This window comes from Ischnura elegans, chromosome 2 (assembly GCF_921293095.1).
Source record: "Ischnura elegans chromosome 2, ioIscEleg1.1, whole genome shotgun sequence".
NCBI lineage: Eukaryota > Metazoa > Arthropoda > Insecta > Odonata > Coenagrionidae > Ischnura > Ischnura elegans.
Window position 1 is genome coordinate 71,984,322 of NC_060247.1, and position 20,312 is coordinate 72,004,633.

The 20,312-nt window shown below is 37.5% G+C and overlaps 1 protein-coding gene across 1 annotated transcript in view; it reads left to right on the top strand.

Annotated features, from left to right (window-relative positions):
* The first annotated feature begins 1,589 nt into the window (after nucleotides 1–1,589).
* Nucleotides 1,590–20,312, top strand: part of LOC124153942 (ABC transporter G family member 20) — a 277,735-nt gene continuing 259,012 nt past the window's right edge. Inside the window, exon 1 of the mRNA XM_046527363.1 lies at nucleotides 1,590–1,835. Within this exon, the coding sequence (XP_046383319.1) occupies nucleotides 1,798–1,835 (38 nt within the window). The 5' untranslated portion in view covers nucleotides 1,590–1,797. The remainder of the gene's footprint in view (nucleotides 1,836–20,312) is intronic.

The following is a 20,312-nucleotide window of genomic DNA, read 5'->3' on the forward strand; positions in this document are numbered from 1 at the left end:
TCAATGGAATCTTGGTTCGCGTGGCAACTAATCTGCTGTGTAGAAGGTGTTAACATATCAATTATTTCTGTCTTATTTGTATTGTATTTTTATAAGGTAAATTTAATTTTATTCCCTATTATTTTTTAAGCATAAAATTTTTGTTTAAAGCATAAAAATGTCGATAAAAGTCGGTTCTAAATATTACAGAATATACAAGTTTTGTGGACTCGAAATCTCATGTGCATAAAATTTTCAGAAATTCTTCCAATCCACCGATTAGTTGATGAGTGTTGCCCACCTCCCTCCCATGCGTGTAGAAAAGTAGAGAACTCCCGCCCCTCAAAGCTACGACCTCTATCTCTCCTATATTTTTATCTTACTTATTTTTATATTTCTCTCCTATTTTTAGCTTACTTATTTCGTTATTTTGTTGAATAACTACACCTTTTTATTTTGGTCTTTTAGTTTCAATTTTGGTTTAGTATTTTTTCTTTGTTGTACAAGTTTAGGTGTCTATACTGTTATGATTGGTGGTTGATCATCAAATTCTATTTCCCTTCCCGTTGGTGACATCAACGCGAGCCGTCCCCAAGAATTACTTCCAGGTACTCCTCTGCAAGCTCATCTAATGGTTATTTGCGTATGGCGCGCAGATGTCGGCGGCGTTCAGCCAGCCAGCTATTCGGATTTCTCCTTTTTGTCATCTACGATCGATCCATTCAATTTTTTACGACTCAACACAATTTGCCCATCTGGAGTTATCGAATGTGAATATCGACTAATCCTCCCATTGAGCTATCGCATCTTGAGTTTCCGCAAGTCGCAGTTTACACAAGTTCATCTGATCAGGGGCGCAGCTAGGAATGAAGGCTAGGGGGGGTTTTAGGAGGAACTAATATTTAAGGGTGTGGGGTATTGCATACCCACCAGGAGTTGCGGGGACCCTCCTCCATAAAAATTGGAAGAATAATGGTTCAAAATGGCGAGTTTTACTGCTTTCTGAGGGATATTTGATAAATCCTAACACTATTCTATAAGTAATACTGATCCTAATAAGTAAAATTGATTAACCTTAAAAATTTCTCTGAGATCTGGGGGGGGGTTTATCCCCCAAAACCCCCCCTCGTAGCGCCACTGCATCTGATAGGCCTTTGCGTGGGGCGCGCAAATATCGTTGGCGCTCAGCAATCCAGCGTGTACGGAGGCTCCACCTTTTTGTCATCTACTGTCGATCCATTCAATTTTTCACGAATCAACTTCAGTTCCCACATCTGCAGTTATCGATTGTGGCTATCGACCAATCCTCCCATTGAGTAATCGCAACTGGAGTTCCGCGGGTCGATTAATATTTACGGTAGGAGGAGCGGCGAGAGGTCCTGGGGATGACGCACATGTCGACATTGTCGCAACAGGGGGAGTGGATGGTGGAAGGGGTGTGAGGTGGGAGTGGGGGTGGGGGAACGTTAGGGGCAAATAGGGTTCTTTCTCTCGAGTGGGTGTGTGTGTGGGAACTGGACTGGAGGGTGGGGCGTTCGGGAGGGAGAGAGGTGATATTATCCCCAGGACAATGTCTACGAACTTCCATTTACTCCTCCGGTGCTGTTCTCGTCGGGCATAGCGCGCGTCCTCTTGGTTTATATCATCCGTACTCCCAGCTCAGAAGTCTCTCATGTGCCACCTTTTTCCTGGAGCTTGAGGGTGGACCAGTAGTGATTTACAGTGCTTCCTGGTTTCGCTACCCTGGTGGATTTCTCCGAATCTCCTGGAGTATCTCCTGTTTGTCTCCTCGGAGGTCTTCGTCAAGAGCGTCTACCAATGATGGCGGAATCGGCAGTTATCATCCCCCCGGAAAGGTTAGTCGTGCTGCGAAAGATTTAGTGAGCTAGAAATTTAGAGGCATATCTGTAAAAGAGGAAAAATGCTCTCAATTTGTGGAAATGTACTTGTTTTATAACGTTTTACATCAGAAGATCTATGGAAGAGATGGAGAACCTTTCTCTTAATTAGATGGAATGCTGAGATCTTTGAGATCTGTTTTTCATTCGAGGATCTACTATTTATTTTATCGAAGGCCTTAGCAAGAAAAATTATTTTTTGGGAGTTCACCTCGGAAGGGGGTGCAAAGGGGTTAAGACTTTGTCCTCCAAGGGTTTCGGGAGGGGTTTGAACCCTTGGACTCCCCTCACTATGGCCATGAAAAGTACAACTTTGGAAGAATACGGATGAGCTGATGGGTATGTATTAAGCTCCAGCGGCTATATGTAGTAGCTATTGTAGTGTTTTCTTTTGATGCAAAATATAGCTATTAGATAATTATTTTTTGATGAAACTGGAGAAGCACAGTAGATCAGAAATATAGAAAAACATGGAAAAAGATCACGAACAGAGCAGGTGCCCAGTCCATTTCATTTTCGTTTCTACTTATGAGTTTTTGTCAGGATTTGACGGATGCTAGTTCAATTGTTATGTGTGAAAGAGCGACCACAAATAGCTGTGTATGAAATAGCAAATTTTCACGAAGAACAAATTGGTTTTTTGACATTTTGAATTTTTAATTTTAGTCGTAGGAAAAATCTCAAGTTTTTTGCTCTTAGATAATGCCTCCTTCAATCGAAATCACCTTGAGAATCCATAAACATTTTGAACCTCCATGTATTTTTTCAAAGAGGATTTATAAGTTGAGGTATTTAAACGTAATAAAAACAACTAATGATATCGGAAGTTCTGGTACTCTCTGCCACTATAAATTGCCAATATTGCTGTATGAGGGCTTTTGAAATAAATTAACAAATAAATACTCGTGTTCAGGTTCACGTTTTGTAGATACCTCGGAGAGGCTCCTACTTTTGGTTAACGTCTTTTATACAGAGATTATAGCCGTGCAACGTATCATCCCAATTTAAAAAAATTAGCTAAGTTTAAAAAAATTATTTGAAGAATTAACTCTAACATAAGCAAATTTGCTCGGAATCTTATTTTTTATGACTCGCGATTTTTGATGACTTACATGAATTTTCGATTTGGTGCTGCGAAGATACTGAAAATTTTTATAGCTTTTGGTTTCTGCCGTAATTAACCGAAGTACTTACATTTATTATTATTACTACTGCTATTATTAAGTGAAGGAATATATCAGGATATTCCGTGGTTTATCAAGAATGATTCTGGAAATTTTCAGTTCCCGACTACTTGTAAGAGATAGCGGTTGACTTGCCGAACCTGGTCTCACAAATTCAATACCTGAAAAACAAGTATGTAGTATATCGATACACTTTAAAACCTTGTTTAGCCAAAAGTTCATAGATAACGTCTCTGCTTCAATCAGATAGCTTGGGACAATTTCTGGCCTTAATCATCATGTGCCTTACTTATGCTGACAACTTATAACTGTTGACGCTCAAGGGTAATGGCCGAAAATTTTTCCAAGTCCTGCCGTAGGTCTTAGCGAAGACTCGTAATCTGTAAAAGTTTTTTGCAGTTCTCTACTTGACATTTCGCAATTTTGATTTTAAAAAATGGAAACACTTTAAACAACCTCAATATTTCTATTCCTTTTTTCTGAGCGGATTCGCAAGAGTTTCCTACTGCGTTGGCTGAACGCATATATTTTGACTTATTATTTACTTATACACTTTTATAATCCTCAGGCCGATTTAAATTGAGACTGTGAGTCGGCGTAAGGGTATGAAATTTTTTTTGATGTGGTGAACCTTTCCCCTGTATTCAGTCAAGATGCTATTAGCTGTTGGGGTTTAACACGTATTAGGATAATGAAAGGGATGAAATCATGAAAATTAGTCACTTTTGAATAAATGAATCGTTTTATATAGAGTAGTCACTTAAAACTCGTAAAATAATATGGTTTTCATAAGTTCATGGTTACTCACAAAAGCATGTGTATCTACTTGATGCCTTTTGGTAAGCCCCTATAAAAAACTTGGATGTCGTCCACAGAGTTTCCTCTCAAAGAACTCTGTTGTGCAAATAATATTTGTGAAAGCGATTATCATCCTTATTAGCTAGTGCAACGGCGCACAATGGGAGAATAGAGTAAGAGACTAATATTTTTTGTCTCAAGAGCGGCGACCTTCTGGCTTGAATGACTTTGCGAATATTAATGACTGGTGATCGAAAAACGTTCAGTTTTACTTAAGCGTTGCGAAAGAGGTAATTTGAAACGTGCATGGAGAGAGGTAGAGAGAAACAAGGGGTATGAAATTGGCTACCCTCTTGATGAAATTATTGCGCAAACAAGGGTGTGTTGAATCGAGAAGAGAATGGTATTCATCCTATTTTTGGTATGATTATTTTAATTGATTTGATGAAGTCTATTTTCTCATCAGGTCGGCTGGGACATCTTGACAGAGTTCGCGTAATTCTTTACACATGATCGCATTATTTGTGAAGGTAGGGGCAATTTATTACTGAACTAGAATCGAAGCCGTGAATTCCACAACCTATTTAGTGTACTCGGCTGTAATTTTGGGTTAGCAGTTTTTGAGTGCACATAATTATTCATTGGGAAAATTCCTAAGTCTTTGGTAGCTTTTAAGATACACATAAACAGTGCTTTGTCTCAAAATTTTGCTGAATGAACTTCAGCTATTTTGAAATTTGCAGCTCTGATAATTTTCACATAGTAAAGTAGCCCAATAGCTTTGGAGTCATCATAGTTTGTTCATTACCAATTTATTGAATATCTTTTCTGGCACTCAGCTAAAAAATTAAGAAAAATGCCAATATTTCTGTTTTTATGATATTTATTTCTTTTTGAGGCATACACGGCGAAATCTTGAAGTTCATATTCCTACCATGGGAAGGAAGTCATCGGTCCCTCCTCATTACCATGGACTGTGCACGTAATTCCTTTGCATGATCTTTCAGCAAGCGTGTTGAGTTCTCCGATAAGTTTCTGGTGACGTCACGAAATTTTTGTGAGCAGAAAATTCCAATGTTGAAAAAATATGTTATTACGCGGGTGGCTCAACGTAAGATAATATTTACTCATTCGAAAGTTCATTTTCTCATACATCTATTGTATTCATGAAAATATTGCATTTTGAATCGAAGTTAACCATCCCTTGTTTATTTAATTATTTAGTGATACGTTTAAGTCGTCGATGTGAACCTGTCATCTGAATTATAACACAAACTAAATTCTTGAATAGTTGAATGTCATAATTTTTTTTTGTGAATTTCATTTTGTTCGGCATTGTTATGTTTGAAAGCATGCCCAATGCGACTACTCGTAAATATTCACGATTTCCCCCTCGGAATTCGGTTTTATATAGCTTTGGGAAATCATTTCGGCATTCTTTAAAAGTTATAGTGTTCCACTCAAGGCCTCGGGATGTAGCTTTGTTACTCTTATCGGCGTGACTTCACTCGTAGGGGTAAATTGAAAAGGTACTTTCGGCAGAATTTTCCCAGGCATCTCAACACGTATTTCCCCAGCTCATTGTTCCGTAAAAGGGTTCGAGGAGAACGCCATCAAATATTTACCGATTGCGGAAGAAATGACAAAACGTCGTCCGCGTTCACAAGAGAATTTTTATCTCTATCCTCTGAATGACATGAGCGAATGAATGAGGAGAGGATTATTGAGCGTTGAGAATTGTTTAGCACTGTGTGCAGCTTCTCCTTTGTCGCACTGTGGGCTGAAATCGAGAAAAAGTGGACAAAATTATGAAATTACGTTTTTCGAGGTCAGCACCTGAAACTTTGCTACAACACACACAAAATAGTTAGGAATCAATGAATAGGATATCAATTGTTGGGATAAATTCGCTGTAAACTAGTTGTAAATATGACGATACTCTATAAGGAACGTCATACACGCGTCGTGTCAGTACACACTCACTCAGCGATTCCATCCAAATGGTGGTTTGTATAGGTGAGGTTAGAGCTCAGCTCATAGGCGTGTAAATGTTACAAATTCTGGGTGAAGGTTCCTCTCTCGGAACCAGCTATAGCGAAGAGTTACTTAAGTGCCGCGGGTCCTCAGATCTGTTGCCCTACACTCCATGCACTACTTAAAAGCGTTGGACAATTCTGTCACCCGAGTTTTATATTTTTGAAGGCAGCTGATTCATTTTTAAAATAAATTATATAAAATTAAACCTCGTTTATTCCCGTTTGTTGATGGCGTGAAAAAGGTTTCGTTGAAATAAAATTTTGAAGTGAAATGTTGATGATTTTATAGCGTTGTTTCAGGCTTTAAATGGATTAATTTTAATTTTATTACTTTTGGACTGTGTTAAACGATGGCATTTTAGTTATCATGTCACACTTTACTTCACTGTGTTATCATTTCAGTGAACTATGTAGGATATCTCCCATGCTGTGAATTTTTTGCCCCTAAAATGGGACAGAAGTGTTGGAACTGGTCGGGAAAATAAAAGTTGTCAATGTTGGAAAAATGTCAAGTGCATTTTTCCTAGCACGGTGAACTTCCACATTGTGACGCCCAAAGTTGTCTACTTAATTCTTATATATTAATAGATTAAAGGTTTCAGACAATTTCCACATATGTTTATATTCATTCCACGATCAGTTTTAATTCATTTAGTATTATCTTTAGGTGAAGATTTTGCAAAATGTATTGAAACCAGTTGTGAAGTTTAATAAAATTGCCAATGACATTTAATTTATTAATTAGGGGATGTTTATTTATTTGTGAGCTCAGAATAGGAAGTTCGGATCATTATCGCGGTTTAATGACGGAAGAATAGTATCTTCGGCTTTTCAGCAACTAAAATTGATCGAGATATTAGAATTTTCTTTCCTAATTTTGTAGCTGAAGGCTTTTTTAAATAGTCATTCGAAACGTTATGTTATTATGCTGATAAATATTTCTTTTATCGATGCAAATTCAAAACTGCGTTTATCTAATACGGGCATCCAATGAAATGTAGTGGCGTCACGCGCCCCCGTTGGTCGTGGCAAGAAGAGACGATTGTATTTTTTCTCGCCTATCTTGCAGAGAGAGGTTTCCACCTACTCATCAACATCATGCTAATATTACTGAATTGATTTTGCCGTATGGTATTACATTATTTCCTAATGATACCATAATATCTTCCAAACCTTCCTTATAGCTTCTTCTTTAGCTGCCAGTTATACAAACTGAGCTCGCCAAATTTCCGATCAATGCCCCACGGTCGCAATCGTTCGTTTACTTGTTACAGAGATGATCTGCAGGTTGAGTGTGGGCTGACGGTCTGAAAATTGAATTATGGCAGTGAGGAAACAGAATTGAACAATTTTTTAAATGACTTTAATCATTTATATGCGTGTGTTGAGAGTCGGCGCGATAATTGCTTCCTTCTGTAATTTTAGTCCAGCCTGAATTTTTAAATTCTTTCGCTAATGTCATGAAATTCGTCCCGTGAAATGGGTAAATTTACATTTACCGCTCATTACTCAAATGCAAGCACATCTCAAAGTTTCTTAAGCGTAGATAGTTCACGTACAATACCCTTAGTTGATGGTTTTTTGATCGTAATTCTTGTCTGCAGGTGCAATACGCATCGAGCAAGGCGGTTAATTTGACGCAATAGCAATTCGTGGTGGCTAAGCTAACTTGGTTTCACGAGCTACTAATTGTATATGACATCGCTAATGATCATTTTCGTAGTTGAAAATAATGAGTACTTGATTTCATCCCGGTCGGTAACTAACTTGATGTGACAGCGATATTACGTTTTATGCATCATAAGTATCGACGTCGAATACCCGAGTCATCATTCATCAAAGTTAATGTCTGAGGGTAAACGCGTAATAGCACGGCCAAGACCAAGAGCAGTACTGGTCTGGCACTGCACGACCAGAACCTCGACCAAGACAGCGTAGATGTCGAGAAAAACAACTGTCAGTATGAAAATGGATGTCGAGGAAATAGCAGCGGCCGTGTATGCGTACCATAAATATGTAAAAGGTGAGATAAAGCACTGGATACATTCCTTGAGAGCAGAGAGACCTTTACATAACTCATTCTTCTCTGCTACTGTTGTACAGCCACCGCCAACAAATGACAACGTTATTTCTTCCCATTATTTTTCTTCATTATTATATTTGCGTAATTATCCGACGACAAATCCCGCAAACAAAGTCTCTCTTTTACCCCCTGTATCAAGCACTGGTTAGGCTGCCATTTTACCATGATTTCTGCTACACTTGTTCACCAGCAACTCAATCGCACAGCTCAACCTCCCCCAAATTCTCGTGGTCGCGGACTGGCCGTAGGCAGCGCGCGTTATAACAGCTGATGGCGGCCTGACCGCAACGACAAGCGGGTATAGCGCTTGGTCTGTACGTCTGTCTTGCGTCTGTCGTGTCTTGGTCTGACTAGTGCGCGTTGCTCCACATCACTTCCTGTTGTCCTGGCTGCACGCACCTGGTATCCAACGATTTGATCGATGGGTTTTTATTATTCATAGGAAAATCCTCCAAAATCGTTGGCACATTAATGACTGAGTCAGATTTCGCTAGTAGTGGGCCCTGGTCGCTTCTATAGCGGCGAGCGTATTCCCCGTCCCTCCCTTCCAGTCCTATCCCTACCCCAGAGGCGTCGTCGGGCTCCTATCGCGGCGGCACGCGTGCGCGGAAAAAGGAAAGAGACGCCGCGGCGCCTCCATCCATTTTCCTTTCCTTCCAACCCCCTCCCCGGGAGCGCGGACGTATCAGTTGTAGTACTGGGTCCCGGCCCCAGTGGTTGTAACTCTGAAAGAATCCCTCTTGGGTTCTCATTGGTGCACGCACCTGGTCGCGGTCTTGGCCTATTGCGCTATTACCCTTACGTGGAAAATTAATAAACAATTGGGTATACGTGGATTCCTCGGTAATCACAACTCTTATGGGAACCTACCCTTAAAGTTTTAAGCAAAAACATAAAACTGCGGAAATCACGTACAGTCATAGACACTGTTTTCCTTCATGGATGACATTTTTTATTTTAAAAAACCCGAAAAAAATCGTTTTTTAGTCATTTTTGGTGTTTTTTAACGTCATTTTATGAAAATATTATAATCGTGAAATTTAAAATATTCTGTATAGTGCTGTAGCAACCATCATAAAAACACACTCATTCTGGGTATTTAACTATGCCATGAGACCGGAATCCATAAGTATTGGAGGAATCCTAAAATTTTGAGATGCTCAATGCGTCATGAAAATATTCGATTCCTTTTCTAAATGTCAGCCGGTGACTTTATCTCTTCAATATCTTCTACAGGTTTTGCTAGTCACCTCGTTTGTAAAGGTCTTTCTAGAATAATTTTTTGCGTAAAATTTCAAATGGCTGCGAAAAACCTAAAATACTAGCTGAGTAAAGGTATCTTCTCTAAAAAAATGTGTCAACATCTATGTTTTCAGGAAGCAGTGCGGGTATATTAGTGAACAATTTACTACGGATGGTATGCCGTTGAGTGATACGTTGTTGACCCTGAATTGTTCCAGGACCTCGGGATAGTTTTTTTATTTGGATAAATATGACCATACCAATATTGATAAACACGCCTTGAAAAATATCACTAGATCGAAGTTCGAAGCCAGATCTCCGAATTGATCGTCATGATATGCTACCGGTTCCACTTTACAGGCGTAAAGAAAAGATGGAATTAGAAAAATATTCGGGTTGCGTAAATATTTACGTATATGTAGTCAAATATATACGGTAGCTCTCCTGTGGTTTTTTGAGGCAAAGAGGTGAAGAAACTTTTTTACTCGCAAGAACCAGATTTCTCTCGTATTCTTCTCCATTATCTCTCAGTTGACTGATGTCTGGCCTTGAGACTTTGTGGCAATGGTAAAAACTTGATTTTTAGTTCCCTTTTATTCAATCTCTGGGATAAACATAATATCGTGAACTAGCTTATTTAATGCTAGTATTTATGTATGTTTTTTATGTCTGACATTGCCTCATAGGTTCCTTCTATATATGCATCAAGTTTTTTCATTAACCACCGAGAGATTTCGCTCATGGCGTTCTCCATCAAATATAGGAGTTATGAGAGAAAATGAATTTTCCTTTGTTGTGCAATTCTCTTTCGTGTCTACCAGCCGCAGATTTTTGACGCCTCGTCGTTAATTGATTCGTCATTCCTCGCCCCTTCTCCTTTCCTTTCTGTAAATCCTTTATCATCTCTCCGCGTTGCTAAATTTGATCCCGCCTTTGATGATTCCTCCGATTGCGATGGAAATGCTATTTTGACACCATGAACACCTCGTAATGCATCTTAGAAATGTTGCGTTTCTTCTCAAATTTGTATGAGCAAAACCTTGTTGCCAAAGCTGAAATTATATTTGCTTCGTATATACTTTAAGTTGCCCGAAGAGTGTTTGTTGCCGAATCTCGATGACGGCACTAAAATGTTTTTTTTCCCTGGAATTCTTGCAGAAAATCGGTGACTAAAACTTGCTTTTGATGTAGAATAATTATAATGTAATTATATCGTAATGTTTTGAGCGGAATAAATACGTTACGTGTTTTAAAAAATGTGGCTGCTCATTGTCGGGCGAGAAATAATTATATACAGTCAGTGGCGGATGCAGGATAGGGAAAATTAGGGGAGGGGATCGGGGGCTCCCCTTTTCTGTATGTATTCGGTAACTGAACGAACTTACCATTTTATCTTGTGTAAATTGGATACTCCAGGGTGGGACTATAGCTTCCTTAGCCCCTCTCATTATCCACCACTATGTGCATGAATGTTATTTATTACTACGTCGTAGTAGTTCTTATTCGTGGAGAAAATGATTGCATGGTCAATTATTGTAAATTTATTATCATTATGTTATCCAAAAATTTTACTGATCTTTAATTTTCAATTATTATTATTTATGCAATTGAACTCTATAATTGGTATATTAAATATTAAGTCATAAAATATTTAAGATGCCCATTACTTCGAAGATTACAGAGATTCAAATCTCCCGCCTGATTTTGATGAACTTAAATAATAAGGTTAGCCTAATTTTAAAATTCAGCTATTCTTGTTATAAAATACTTATAATGCTTTCATAGAGTTAAGAAGGGTGTTTTAGCTCAAGACAACCTTTTATCCCAAACGATTGCTTCTGTTTATTTTGTTTTCCCACCGAAGTGCGCACAGCGTCGATATTTTTCAGCGAATGTTATATGAGCATGTAAATATATAGTATGAACTTATATGAATGTAAAGGTAAAAAACATATTAAAGCACTATAACTATCTCCTAACACTAAATTTGCCCTTGCAGAAAAAATGTTATCTCCTTCTATAAATTTTCATTAATTATTTTTCAAATCTTCCCAAGTTTTGAACCGTTTCAGTCAATGGTCAAAGTGGACTTACAATTAGAGTTGAATTCTTTGGAAATATCTCGTGCGAAAATATTATAGATAGTTAAATTTAGCAATAAAATTCGAAAATGGTTTAATAGTAATTGTATTAGATAAATATTATTAGAGGCAACTTTCAAGTCATCCATTTATGATTCATTTTATACGCATCTTATTGCAAACGAGAACATGTTTGAAGAAATGCAACGTTTGCGTGTCGTCTTTATTTCTCTTGCTTCTTAGTCAGGTTTATCAATGTTCCATTTTCTAATCCTCATCCTTTACCACACTGAAATATTTTCTTTGAATATTAAGTGATATTAATGCAAAGGCCGTGTGCCAACGGGAACCACATTTACGCGTAGATGCTAATCATGCGTTAAGTTTTAGAAATGTTTATCTCTGGCTACATTTTTAAGGTGTTATATTTATTCTACCATAAGAACTGGGGTGATAATTATTCCCGACTCTCATGAACTTAGAGCCAGAACACTAGAGTTCCATCGAAAATCCATCATGTATAATGAAAATGTAGGCACATTGGAAATGAGTGAATGTGTTATTACGGTTGTGAGCATAAGAAGGAATGCATTCGATACTTCCTTGCGACAAATATTAAGTATTCAATTCATGAATGAAAAATAGCGTAAATAGTGTGATATCATCATTACTGAGTAATTTGATATTCCATCAATACTTTCTTATTCATTAGCATAAGTAATATTTCATAATCAGTGGTGACTTAGCAGATCAGAAGCATCGCTGCTGTTTTCAGCAGATTTTTTCCCATAGTTTCTTGCTAGTTTACCATTTCTTGCTGAAAAATTATTGCGATTCATTGGAAAGTAAACATTTTTCATTGACTACGCATCAATTATGATTGAATGCCGATAGATCTCATGGCCATAAATCTTAACTTCTGTATTCCCCACACTCTCTTCTGCCTCTTCAATTTCCACTTGCCTTTCTGATACTGGTGGTAGCGATGCTCAATAAAATATAAATCAAAAGTTGTTTCTCTTGCAAAACTCTTAACATATTAGCGATTATCGAATTAAATTGCATCCAGCATAAACTATATTAGTAGTTGAATTATTATGGTATCCGCCCTCCAATTCCTTCACCCGGACAACATAGACAGAGACAGCAATTTTTCGGGTTTTATGAAATGCATTTGGCCTCTCCATAAAAATATATAGGCTCCAGAATATGCGAAAGAATCATCCTTTAAGTATTATTTTCAACGGTTTTTAAAGAAATCATTTACTTTAAAATGATGTAAGGTAATCGTTTCTTCGCAAATTTCCCTCTTCTTTACGGGTTTCCATCCGGTAGAGCTCCATCTCCATCGCTGCCGCTGCCAGCGATGGAGATGGAGCTCACCCGGATGGAAACCCGAGAAGAATTCACCGCCATCATACGCCGGGAAAAAGTGAAATCTTACATCCCTCTTCTTTAATTTTACGAAACGATGATTCGCTGTAAGCGCATAGGCGGATTTCGGGGTAGGGCACGGTGGCACGGGCCAACTTTCATATCGAGAATATAACATAAGGAGAATGTTTATACAGTAATTGTTGTATTTTGTTTTTAATCTCAAATATGAGAAGACCACTTAGACTCTTGTCCGCCCCTGGGTAAGCGTATCACATTGTGGCCAAGTCTTGATTCAGAAGTAAACGAATTTAACGCAATTTAAACTTATAGCACGTTGCTGATAAAATTGTACTTTCTCTGACATGATCCTTGGTAATTATCGCATTCATTATGTTAGGGGAAAATAGCGGAGGGTATGGTGATAAACTTTCACAAGCATGTATTTTGGTGGTAGTCCTTTTATGAAAAAAAATAAACGCAACAGGTAGTACTGCCTAATTTCGTGTCAAGGAAAGAAAGTTGCCACTTTATTAACATGTCCCTATATCTTTCCACACTGCGTCTTTAGGTGTAGCTGGAAATATTTCTCTCGTTCAAGCCTTAATATCATATACAATCAATAAATGAAGAAAGGGGAGGAGGTGAAAGTGGATGATCGCTGGCAGGGAAGAGTTGGTTTGTGTGAGGCATCATAATTAGTATGCAGCTGGGATTTCAATTTCAAGGAATGGGTTGAACAGCGCGTTTATTGAGGCGTGGAATGTAGGAAGGGAGAATGGTATTGTTCTGCTGTTAAGCTGCAAACGATTTCGAGTTATTTTTAGATCATTCATCTTATTTTTAAATGACTAAATAAACGAGTGGAGATTATATTGAAGAATAATTTCGTACAGAAAAAAATTAAAACCGGTGCCTTAGAGTGTAGGTCTTGAAAAAAATTTTAATGCATTTTTTGCCAACTTTTTGCTTTATTTGTAAACCTTCATCAGGAGTTGAAATTAAAGTGGATGTATAATTTTGGTAAATAAACAAAATAAAGGGCTATGGAAATGTTTTTTCTAGAATAATTTATATCGCAATAAAAACAAATCAAGTTGTAAAGTAACAAAAACTTAGAAATTTGAATTTTGCATTTCCATTTTTTCAACACCTTCACCCCAAGACACTGATTTAACATTAAATATAGAGGGCTAGAAAAAAATTTAAATTAAATTTAAAAAGATGATTCGTTTGCTTTCAAACGTTCTGTATTAACGGCGTTAGTGAAATTGAAACGAATCACCGAGGAAAAAAAAACTCTGGAACCAGGAATCTTAGCATCTTCGGACCACCTTGCGGATTTCCGCGAATCCTGGTTTCTTCCTGGAAATTGAAAATAAATAGATTAGGTGATGAGAGAATTGAGTGAAGATCAGCCTTAAACAAATCTCAGAATGTTTGAACGTTGAGAACTCATGATATTAAAAAAATCACTACCCATTCCCTTGTTCCTGTGTCGTCCTTTACCCGTTCTTGAAACACATCGAAATATTCCAGTTAAGTGGGCGGTTCCACGTGTTGTTATTTTCAAGAATCCCTTTCCCTTAAATCTCGAATCTTACCATTCTAGTTTTTTATTGATATAAGCTTGTAAACGGGTTAAGTGTCCGCTTGATTATGAGAACGCTGCTTCGAACTCGTATCTCTGACTCAGAAATTGGCGTGTGACAATGACCTCTGAGTTTCTCGTCTAAGATACCTTAATGTATTCTCAACTTCGTTATGCATGCCTCTATCACAACTGACACTCCAATGAAGATATGATTCTTTAAAGTGGTTTGGTAGCTTCTCAAAATATTATCAGAGCAAGATCTTTTTGGAACCGCTTTTTGGTTTTCAGCCGGGTTAATGTCTTCATAACCTCCAACGTTTCGGCTCCCCGCTCAGGCAGTTTCGTCAAAGAGTCATACGGTGACGGGGACAAATGAGAACGACCGTGCCCGAGTCTATGATCTAAATCTATTAATACGCCTAATTAAAATATATATTATAATCTATTTATGCGCACAGAATAGAGTGAAACTTAACATAAATGCTCGCGTTGGTGATATCAGTAGATAGATGAAAGCAAAAAAATGGCATCTAAATAATTAGATATTTTTCTAATTTATTTCAAATACAGAAAATCAGATAAATATATCAAAAATTCCTAAAACCATTAAGCAGTCTTCATTTCTATTTGAAATTAATGCATTAAAAATTACAATAATTGTACTTTTTTTTATATACAAGGACTTTGGTGAGTCGTAGATTCGAAAAAGCGAATCAAATGAATTCCTGCGAACTTGAATTTACGTTTCATCATAAAGAATAACGTTTTACATTAAAAAACAAATGTCTGTATGCTTCACAGGTGACATGGCTATCATGAAATTAATTCCAATGCATTACATGACTAATTGTTTCCATTAAAAATATATTCCCAAATTACTCTCGGGTTTTTAACCGGTTAATGTCCTCATGGTCCCTAATGTTCCGGCTTCCTACTGAGTCCAAGGCGAGTAAATACACTTTATTAGGCCATATTATTAGGCTTCATTATTAAATTATAATATATGTTATATTATGATCTAGTAATACATTCTATTTAGACTTTATTAGGCCATATGATTAGGCTATATTATTAGATTATAATATTAAATATAGTTTGTTATAATCTAATAATAATGGAGACAACCGGTTAAAAACCCGAGATGACATATTCGGAATATCTTTCGTCGGGAAATCGCACAGTCATTTATCAAATAAAGATCCCTCTTGCGGGGTACGTTGTCACGGACATTTAGTTGCCAGAAAACTGTTTCTGGGAATGTGGATTCGGAGGAGTAGTGCTTTTCGAGGAATGCACCAGCGAAATAGGGAGGTAATCTAGTGGGCAGATAGATTTTAGATTTAGATTTAGATTCATTTTTAGATTTTTCCGGAGTATGCTTTGAAGGAATAATTCTCGGCTTCCCCACAGGGTGCGGTTTTGGGTAACGTAAGTCGGGTTTGTTTTTTCATTTAAAATACCGACATTTTATTTATAATGCCGACAAGAATTTGGCTCCACATTCTATCCTTGAAAACGATGGCAGGCTCGGCCTTCAAAACGTTGGGACCAATTACCCGAAACCAGACCCGACCCAGGTGGGGAACCCGAGAATAGGGTAATTTCCTTCATCAAAGAAAACGAAAGGCGTTGATTGCGATTCGTTACCCACCATTAGTGTATTCATAATATAGAAATTATTTGGTTTTAGAAATCCCAATTTAGACGAATGGCAATGGTCAATTTTCACCGCGTTTGAAAAAGGCCAGATTGGCTCCCATGCGATGCCACTCCACGTGACGTCACAGGGACCTAGTTCCTATACGAGTAGATAGGAGTATTACATCGTCTGAGATTACCAATGCATGAGGCACAGAGCTCAGAGAAACATCTCTTACTAATCATCTATTACAACTGCCTATGGTCGGAAAGTTTCCTTTTTTTGATAAGGTATTAATAATCCTTATTTAAGCCAAGCGCTACCTGCTAGCAGGGTACTCTGCTACCTTCTAGCAGCCTTTATCATAGCGGGCACATATTCTCGCCCCAAGGTCACCTCACACGGCGACAGCGGGAACCAGAATGACGTCACACGGGCTTTAACCAGCATTCGTAATTAGCCGTCCCGTTTTCGCGCGCTTGAAAATTTTCACTTTTCATTTAATCGCGAAAAATAGATATCGTCATTTACAAATCTAAAAGCGTAAAATACGTACTCCAGGAGTAATAATCTTTCGATTTAGGCAATTAAAAAAATAATAGGAAACCACCCTATTAGTGGGTAGATGCTTGGGTAACGACAAATCTCGGGTAAAGCCATCGGATACTCCCAAACACAAAATTGTCGCATTGCGAAATGACCGACCACCGACAACCCTAAATGGGTGAAGTTCACACGCCTATGTATTAGTGGTACTATGTATTTGCCCTCACCTTTTCAAACCAACTTTTAGGTTGCACTACTGAATGAGAATGATCCTATATCCGAACATTTAAGACTTTTTTTTAATCCCTTGACCCAACCTCAAGCCCTAGAAGTACTCCCTCCCCTGTTATTCACGGCTTGTATCATGTGACAGGAATGCGATTGTGGATGAATCGCAGAGAACTTCCTTTTAAAACTTACTTATAGATCTTCTTAAAATTATAATCCGAAACAAAAATTATAATCTTCTCTCTTTAATATTTTAGGCTCTGCAAGTTTGCCCTTATTTGTACACGTCTCAGTAAACTTAATTAACTCAACCGGTCAAATTCTTCCAGTAATGATAGTGATCGATGTTATTCAGTTAAGGTCTTCCTCTTCGCGCTGATCAGCAATTTTTTCCACTTTTCCTGGGATTTTTTTAAAGTATGGGGACTTCATGTGCGTAAGAACGCACTCAGTTGCCTAATTCCACTGAGTTCGATACCACGTTAATACCTGTCCAAAAATCTCTCTGATTGACTTCCTAAAATATCCTCGACGGTTTGGAACGCCAAAAATTGACAGTTTTCGTGTGAGAAATCCAATAAGACTTCCATATGAGAGGGCCACGAGTAGAATATATTTTCATGGAAAAAGTTAGGCATCTTATGCATTGGCATTAATGCCATGGTAGTCATGTCACATCTGACGCATACCGACATTTGTTTTTCAATGTAAAACGTGTATTCTTTATGATGCAACGTAAATTCAAATGCGCAAGTATTTATTTGATTCGCTTTTTCGAATCTCCGACTCACCATGGTACTTCTATATAAATAAAATACAATCATCGTTATTTACATTACATTTATTTCAGGTATAAATGAAAACTGTTTCATGGTTTTTCAGGTTTATGATATTTTTATCTGATTATCTGTAGTTTAAAAGAATTAGATAGAAAAAAATCCAATATTTAGATGCCATTTTTTTGCTTTCATGAATCTTCTGATATCAGTGACGCGAGCATTTATGCTAAGTTTCACTCTAATCTGTGCGTATTCAAAAAGTGGTGTTAGTCACCTGAAATTTTTGCTGCAGGACATTGCCTTTAGATTGGGACGTTTTCTTTGTTGCGAAATCAGCGACAGGCATGATGGCGGCACATAATGGGACGTCATTCCTTTTGGCGACTCATGTGCCGACTATACAATTTGATGACTTAGCGATTCCAGCGGCGCAGAAAAAAATCTTCCTATGCCATTTGGCGTCATTGGCGAAAAAAAACTTAATTGACCCAACGACATGATTGAGTGAGTAAAAAACCTTTGGCTTATGACGATTGTGCTAATGCCAAGTTTTTATTTTGCGAAACAAGCACCGTGTGTGACTGACTCCCGAAAAATTTTGATTCCGCCATTTTTCACTGTTGTATTTTACCTTGCTTACGGAATGTTTCTCCATGATTGAAATCAACATTAGAAATAATGAAAACAAAGATTCAAAAAAAGGTGCTACCTTAGGAGTAAAGAGGACTTAAAACTATTCAATCCTTATGTACGCAAGTGACTATAAATAATTGCGAAGTGCAGACGCGATGGTTAATTTTTACTGGACATGCAATGGTTGATTGACAGGGAATTATGTCTGTGGTGATTTCCCGTACATGAAATTTGTTTGTTCACAACTGAGGGGTGTGATGGTAATATTTTCATTTATAATGATGCGATTAGGGGTCGCTGTTGCTAACGACAAATCACACTTCGATGAAAAATATGTAACCGTTCTCACCATCTAGGCATCATAGCTGAGGCTTTTGCCACTAGCCGATTATACAGAATTTTTTTCCGGACCTTTAATTCACTAGATGCTGGTGAAATTACTGGCGAAAATATGAAAGTAATTGTCTTGGATTAATGTGCACTTGGCGGAGTAGAAATATAAAATAACAAAGTAAGGCGTATGATTTTGCGGAAAAAGATTTTGCTCATGGGCCAGCATGAGCAAAATCTTTTTTAGGACCCGAGGATGTCTAATCTCGACTGAAAAGACATTTCAGGTGAGATCGTTGATTTAATAAATCAGACTGGTAGACTCCAACATCTGTTTTGCCCTCCTTTATTTTCGTAACTGGCCATATCACATTTGTGTGGCGGAAGTCTTATCAGAGAGTTGATAAGATTGATGATTGTTTTATATTTTTCTTTTCGATTCTTTTTTTTTAAATCATGCCACTTTATCCAACTTTTTTTGGTCATCAATTGCCATGTCATTGTTTTTATCATTATATTATTCTAATTCCTGTTTCAAATTTTTATCTCAGCTCCTAACGGAAGTCTACTTTAATTTTCATTCCGTATGCTGTCAGACATCCATTCACTATTTTTTTATTCTCCAGTGTCCAATTTCCACTGCGATCTGTTGATTTTTTTTTAGAAAAACCTGCTACCTATTCATTCAGCAAAATGTGTTGGTATTTCCGCATGTAAACACAATTCCTTTACTAGATCACTAAAACTTACTGTCTATTTTTATATTTTAGAGACGAGATATTTATCAGGAATCGAACCCTTCTGAGTCGCAAATCGTGCTCTAGAGTTTCTTCTTAAACATCATTCGCACATAAGCGTGCACGGTTGATTAAACTCCACCCTGATTTTAAGTTTACTTTGCTTCATTCTAAATTATTAAGCAACTCCGCGGTCATTATGCAACTCTTTCAGTAAACATAATGGAGATTTCATCTTTTAAGTGGTGCCGCATTGTTTTTCTGTCATTAGGAATATCCGTAATCGAAGTCATGTACTCAATGATGCGTAAAGATGTTTATGTTTACGGTGGATTCATTTTCTTCCATGGGAAACTGCTTCACCATTAGGCAACGTAATTCAGTTTCGCGGATTTGTTTCTTTTTTATTTAAACTGTTACTCAGCTTAACTATAGAATATGCTGTCTTTGGTATGGGTGGCAGTTAGGGGTTGCTAAATTTTATTCTGCCTCAGGCGAGAGTCGCTCCGGAGTGGTGTCAATTATCCTTATTCCATTTTGGGCTTATCTTGTGTGCAGGTAATCGTTTCTATGGGTATGCGGACTTAGTTGCGAGAAAAATATCGACATGGCTTTATTAGGAACTGACTTTCGAGGTTGCAACAGGAGTGTGTATATTTAATATTGGTGAATGTTAAATGGAGGATAAGAAATTTCCTGCGGTTTTCAGTGACTTGAACACTAGTGGCAATTTAGAATAAAAAACAAACGCTTTAATTTTTTTTCGCCTTATCACTACCGTGTCTCAAGAAATCCTGCAATCCGTTCTTTTAAATAACATCGGGGAGATAAAATTGTCAAATATGAATACTATAATCAGCAAATTGGATGAAAAAAATGAATTTGAAAACGAAGAAAAGTTTTTGGCTGGAAAATAACGAAAATTTCACCCAAGAAATACGAAAAACTCGCTAAATATTTGTACATTCTCTACCTCAGACTGCAATACTTCCTAATTTAATGTCTTAATAACTAGTATATTCTTAACATTTGATTATCTTTCACAAACGGAACGCATTACCTTAACTTAGGCAAGTGACGGAATTGTTACTAGAAGAATATGAAAAATATAGCCTAAATTAACAATTTTCTCTTTCCCTCTTAGACTGCAT